Source organism: Lycium ferocissimum, chromosome 3 (assembly GCF_029784015.1).
Source record: "Lycium ferocissimum isolate CSIRO_LF1 chromosome 3, AGI_CSIRO_Lferr_CH_V1, whole genome shotgun sequence".
NCBI classification, from domain to species: domain Eukaryota; kingdom Viridiplantae; phylum Streptophyta; class Magnoliopsida; order Solanales; family Solanaceae; genus Lycium; species Lycium ferocissimum.
Genome location: NC_081344.1, coordinates 18,044,256 through 18,051,205, shown reverse-complemented (window position 1 = coordinate 18,051,205; position 6,950 = coordinate 18,044,256). Strand labels below are relative to the sequence as shown.

At 32.4% G+C, this 6,950-nt stretch overlaps 1 protein-coding gene across 1 annotated transcript; it reads left to right on the top strand.

Moving 5' to 3' along the window:
• Window positions 1-4,192: 4,192 nt before the first annotated feature.
• On the top strand, window positions 4,193-6,284 carry LOC132050999 (transcription factor RADIALIS-like). Its single transcript, XM_059442314.1, has 2 exons — window positions 4,193-4,967; window positions 6,058-6,284. The coding sequence occupies exon 1, from the start codon at window positions 4,690-4,692 to the stop codon at window positions 4,951-4,953; it is 264 nt and encodes an 87-aa protein (XP_059298297.1). The 5' UTR covers window positions 4,193-4,689; the 3' UTR covers window positions 4,954-4,967; window positions 6,058-6,284.
• Window positions 6,285-6,950: the final 666 nt, after the last annotated feature.

The following is a 6,950-nucleotide window of genomic DNA, read 5'->3' as shown; positions in this document are numbered from 1 at the left end:
AAAATAAGTAATTTGATTAAATTACCCCTAATTAAATAGGCACTGAAATTTGATCATATAGCACTTAATAGGGGCAAATCTGAAAAAATAAGGTTAATTCTTTCTTGATTTGATAAGTGGACACTTTTTTTTTACTCAAAAAAAAAGTTAAGTGGATACTTTTTTTTTTAATCCGGAAGAAGTAATAACCTACGGTCAATGTGCCTACCTTTCATGTTTTAATGATATACATTGACTGGCCATATTACTGGCTGTATGGTCAATGTGGTAGACCTCATTAAAAAACAGCCCTATACACTAAGGTTTTGCTATTATTTGGTTTGAGGAAGGGCCAGATCACCTAACATGTATAGCACATACATGGCCGGAATTAGATAGTGGGAAACAATTTTAATTGAATTCTCTTTGTTAAAAAGTTATACTGCACAAGTAAAGTAATTAAACAAAATTTTCAGGTAATGTTGAACCTCTTAAAATAAAAGGAGAATTTTAGTGGCAAATGGGATTCAAAAATTGCTTTGGATCACAAGTTCATAAAAGTGCATCCATCTTTATAATATTTTTAATTCACCCCTGTTTATATTAGTAGGGGTAAGAGATTACGAGAATATTTTTATCATATATGGTAGCTTAGTTTTACTTTCGAGCGCCCGGTTGATGTATTTTAATTCCGATAATTTTAGCTTATGTGAAATCTAGGGACAATATTTCTTTTTTAGTTTTGCACATAGTGTCGATTTCCTTTTTGAGGCTCAGCTGATTCGAAATTGCGCCACTTGAAACCCATTAAAGAGGCAACCGCTCTTACTAAAAAAATAATAATATATTCTCAAGACTCAAATTCAAAACTTTGATTTGGGTGGAAAGATCCTACTCATCCCACCCAACTTCCGGCTAATTATATATTTGATGTGTGTTTTTTTTGTTATTGATATTTAGTGTTAGAACTTTCGTTGTATAGATTATTAGTTTGATGACCATCTTTGAAATTAAACTAAACTGTACATAGGATTGCTGTGGACTGATGCAAAAAGCCAATCAGGAGAGACACCAGGTTTGGATTTGCTTGTACTACTATTGCTAAAAAACACAAAGGTTCAGGATAACACTGCACAATCATTGTACGGACGGCCAGGAAGTGGGCAGCTTTACGATCTTGAAAAGTTATTTTCATAAGAAAGTACACAATATTACAAAATATGTACCCAAAGATCATAGTGTTCTCTCCTTTTTCAATTTAATCATCAAGTACCGGAAGTTCATTCCTCGGTTCATCTGAATTCGCATTGATAGGTCCTTTGATGAGGTAAATGCTGTATTCGATTTTCAGAGTTTGAACTTAAAACGTTTAATTATAAATGAAGATATTTCAACTATCATAACACCCATCTCAAAGGCTGAAAATTAGTAAGTTGAGCTGTGTTCGATGGCATAGCTAAAAGTTCGGATAAGTGTTTTAAAAGGCAGTTCTGAGATTCGCCTGGGCACTAGCAAAACGCCTCGGGAATTAAGTGTGGGGCTTAATTCTATGAGGCTTACGCCCTAAGCGCCCGACTATACGCCCTAAGCACACCTAGCGCCTAACGCTTGGGACTAGCCTAAGAGTTCTTACACAAATTGTGCGTCAATTCATCAGTTAACATTATTGACCCTCATAATTCTTTATTAAATGAATAATGCTTAATAGTTTTCTTTATCAATAGAAATAAGACGGTCGAGAATAACTCAAATAACAAGTCGTAGTATTGCATATTGACTATTTGAGAACACTGTGAGAGTGAATATCACTTAACAGTTCTTTTAAAAATTCATAGACGAATCTTACATATTCACTTGTCATTGGTTTTCACGTTTTTGTTCTCTGTCTCAAAATTATCATAGTTTATTATTTGAAAGTAATTTTGTTTTTATTCATGAAGGAGTAATGTTTTAATTATAATATGATAAAGTTTATTGATTGTTTTTCTTTTAGGGAGGTAAATTGCATAGTATGACAGTAATATGCTTTAAAAATTGTGATTTTTTTTTTTTTGCAGTTAAGATGTTAGAGTTGGTTTGCTTCTCATAATAACTTTTAAATCATTGCATTATCTATACTTGTAAAATCATGTTAGAAGTTTTGTTTTCTATAAGTTTCTTTAATCATGTTTTGAATTTTTTAAATAATTGATATATTTTTTATGATTTTTGTGTTATTACACTATTTTACAACATTATAAAGTTAAAAATTAAAGATTCATGAGGCTTACGCTCAGAGGCAAATCTAGGATTTGAAAGTGGCCGGTCTGCACAATTTTTTTCAATGTACATCTTGTTAGGAACGTGTATTTGGGTCGGGTCCATCTCTTTTTAGTTTATTCGGGTCAACTTAATAGGCTTTTTATTATTTGCAAATATGAAAATTACATCTCAAAAATCAAGAAACGAACATAATTAGCATCTTAAACAAGGAATCACACTCATTAACACCCATTAACAACAGAAGTAAAATCAACAATTTCACCGAGGAACTTGCATCTCTTATGTATATTAAAAAATGAATTTGCACAAGTAAAATAACATCTTCAATAAGGAAATTACACCAATCAAAATAAGAAAAATAATAGAAAAACTCTTCAATATGTAAATACACCCCATAAGTAAATGTAGAATTAGATAAACTATAAGTTCTCAACAATAAATCATAAATTTCATGTTTTTCTAAGTAGTGCTTACGAAGTTTCCATCACAATTTAAGTAGTAGAGTAATTTAAATTGAATTTAACAATTATAGAATAGCATAAATTTTTATAATACACTCCCTCCGTCCATTTTTCTTTGTCCATTATAATAAAATTATAGGTCCACTTTTACTTGTAAGTTATATAATTTGAAAAATCAAGAAATAATTTACCATTTTATACCTATTTTACCCTTATTAGTAAGTACTCCAATTCATTTCTCATTTTATTTATTGCTTAATTGCTTATTAAGAGTGTCCCAAGTCAAATATAGACAAGTAAACATGGACGGAGTGAGTAATAAACAAAAGAAATTATTAAAAAAAATGAATTTTGATCTCAATCCAAAATTTCCATTGAAACCCAAGTTTTTCGATTTAAATACTCACAGATTTGAGATTAAGAGAAATGCTTAATTTAAGGGATTTTGAAGTTTCTATTTGTGCGTTCTCGTTAAAGATCACAGATAAAATAATAGAAAAGAGGAAAGACAATATAAATAATAAAAGATAAATAGAAAATTGGGAGGGCCGAAAAGGGAATAACTGGTACAAAGGAAGTAAAAAGCGCAAAGAAAATCGGGAATAGGAAAATGTTAAAGATATATTTAAACTTGTGTCTACCAGCCGTGGCACCTTTGTCTAATTTACATTTGGGGGTGACGGATCAAATATTTAACCTAATTTAAGCAATTACAACATAAGTATATAAAAAAATTATTAATCGAGGGGGTGCCATGCCACCCCCACCCCAAAGGATGGATCATCCCCTACTTACGCTCCCTGCCTCGGGGCTTACGCCTCCCCCTGTACTAAGTAAAATGCCCAACCTCACGCCCCCGCTTTTAAAACACTGGTTCGGATACAAATTCTGCCAAACTCAGTAGCTTTTGCTCAAATATTATATTTATGTTAAAAAATTCACTAAAATTTACAAATAATAAATTTAGAATTCACTAATTAATACTTAAAATTATCATTTTAGAATTCAGAACTCATAAAATTTAACTCTAGCTAGCTGGGCTCTAGTTCGAATGCTCATGATATCTAAGGCAATCTCTTCATCAGACTGAACTCTGTAACTAGCATTGAGGCACTCTCGTGAAAGCTCCTGCTGTACGGCTTGTTAATTTGGGCCCTATCTCATTTTTTAAGTCAATATTTTGGAATATATAAATTAAACCAGATAATAATGATTCTCGATTGCCGTAACAAATTAAAGATATATCTACAGCGATGAGGTTCTTTTTGCAGATATTTTTTTTTGCCAAGTAGTGTGCTTATTCCTCAAGGACTAATCTACTGCATCCATCTAATTACAATAATAGAGTTACTAGGCATTAATCCCCATAAACCAACCATGTGACTCAGTCCCAATAGGCTGAGGTTATTATTTATTAATATGCTATCTGGAAGAAAAGGACTAGTAAAACTCATTAGATTTTGAGTACACTGTATGACTGTAATTTTTGTGGCTCCTGTAATAGAGAAAAGATCTATATGAAAAGAAGAGGTGTAACTGAAAATTTTGTTCAGGGGATACTGATTCTCATGCTCATGGTTATGTGAATGTTCTTTCTCCAGCTTCTCTTGTGGTTCCTAAGGATACAAATCACCAAAATTCTTGCAATAACTTTTTGGACCCCCCTCTCACCCTTTTTTCTCTTTCTTGATAACGCGTCAACTCATTTGCACCTTGACTATTTCACCGAAATAGCCGATATTCTCTACTAGGTACCGAGTAAATATGTCCACAAATCTTTGATCTCCCTAGATTTTTACAAACTTTATTATTGACTATCATGCCATACCCTAGGTGCATTCTCACTCCTTATATAAGTAGCCCTTTGCAATCTCTGTTTTCACAACATACCAACTCTGCTTAACTATCTTTTTCTTGTAAGCTCTTCCCTTCAAGCCATTGACATCCATTTTCACAACTTATTGAAGTTAACAAAAAATACCTCATCATGAGCTCAATGTCGTCTCAACAGGGTTCTTCAGGGTCGTGGACAGCAAAACAGAACAAGGCTTTTGAGAAGGCATTGGCAGTGTATGACAAGGAAACTCGTGATCGTTGGTCTAATATTGCGAAAGCAGTTGGAGGCAAAACTGCTGAAGAAGTGAAACGACACTATGAAAAACTTCTGGAGGATGTTTTTTATATTGAGAGTGGTAGGGTGCCCTTCCCCAAATACAAGAATACTGGAGGAAGCCATTCCACTTCTGACTAACACTATGATTAAAGGTATGATTAAAGGTATGTTAGTTAGTCTATACGATCAAACAAATTTAAGTTATACACACTGACATTATGGATTGATCATTGGTATAGTTTAACTGGTCGTTGTACGAGGATACTACATTTGTCCAGGACCAATTATCCATAATAGGTTTTTGAAAAATTCTTATGGTCAAATATATAAGCTAATGCTAGTAGAATATATATGAAATTGGTCTTTCAGAATGTAATGGCTTAAATATCAAGTGTCGTGTTATGTGTTTGCACCTCAAAACCAAAACAATGTACTACTATGTGGTATTGGACAATACTTAAACCATGCAGGTATCACTAACATTAAAACGTACTGTAGTGCTAAAGTGATAAACCATTAAAGAACAGTGGTGGGGGTAGTAGGGTTAGGTTGAGGGGTCACCTTCACAGGGAACATACCTACTTAATTATTACATATTCTTAACACGAACATCATAATAGTGACACCTCCAGGCATATGTAATTTAATTTCCATGGGGTCAATTGAACTTAATATTTTATTTTATGAAATATAGATATATAAGAGTAAAAATCACAAAAAAGATGAGGAAATACTTAGTTTTGAATCATATTTGTGAAGGTAGAATAAATTCAGCGATGATAACATAAGTATTGAATCCATCAGATTTAAATTTTGAGTTCGCTTTTGATGACACCAACAAATCTTGGTGGTACAGACACTTGATATCTATACTAGTGGAAGATGACAGATCTGTAGTTGAATAATTGATGTGTAGGCACAAATTGATCTGAACACCATCGTTATGGGAAAAAAAATGATACCAACAACTATGAAGGACCGTTAAGTCCCTATATAGTTCTTAGTTATCCTATGTGGGTGGAGTAGGTATATCAAAGAATGTGAATAAAGTTGGTAATTATCTTCTTAATTTTAAGATCAAGTTGGTAAATTTTTCCTTGCACATTAAAAATTAGTAGTTCTTATCTCAGTACTTCCTACAAACATTTGTGCTCTGCATGCAGATTTTAAGAATATCTCTAGTTCAAGTTTATTAGCTAATTTATTCTAATTATTTCTCTTTGTATATATGTACACATGCAGGATGCAAAATCTAACACTTCATTGAAGCAATGACGTCAATAAGCAGACAGAAAAAATATTCAGCAATGAGTTTATATCTGGCTGCAAGAAAGTGCAAAATCCTTTGCCTTGGACCCTACTTTCTTAATTTTTAATTCAAGTTGTATATTTAATTTCTTCATCCAGTTAATTTTAAACGCTACTATTGTGAGTCTTATAATTACCTACTAAAGGAATCATTTCAATTCTGTCTGCTGTAATACTCGTGTCCTGTAACATCAATTAATATTGTTCCTCCAAATGAAACGTGTATATTATGAATTCATGTCTAAACTATTACCTACTGAAGGAATCATTTGAATTCTGTCTGCTCTAGTACTTGTGTCCTGTAACATCAATTAATATTGTTCCTCTAAATGAAACGTGTATATTATGAATTCATGTCTAAACTATTTGCCATTACTTTATTCAGTAAAATGCAAATACGTTAAAGGGATCAGAAGAAAAGACAATACTATTTGATTAATGATTATATCAGACTAGAGTTGATTTTTCAGAAGGTCACTCAACTATCGTAATTGTAACACAAAAGTCACTTAATTTTGTTTTGTAACTGGAAAGTCACTCAACTTTCATCTTTGTAACACAAAAGTCACTTAACTTTATTTTTTAACTGAAAAGCCACTCAAGTTTCATCTTTGTAACACAAAAGTCATTCAACTCATTTTAGTCAACTTTTCTTTGACGTGACATTTTTTTTAAAAGTTAAATCCTTATTTAATATAAATTCACCCATTTTTACCATTTAGTGACCCGTCCCACTGACCTGACCCGCTATCCAATGAATTTAGTGTAGGACTTGATGAGGATGTCTGAGAACTGATTAGTAGTGTAAATTTTGTAGAGCAGAAGAT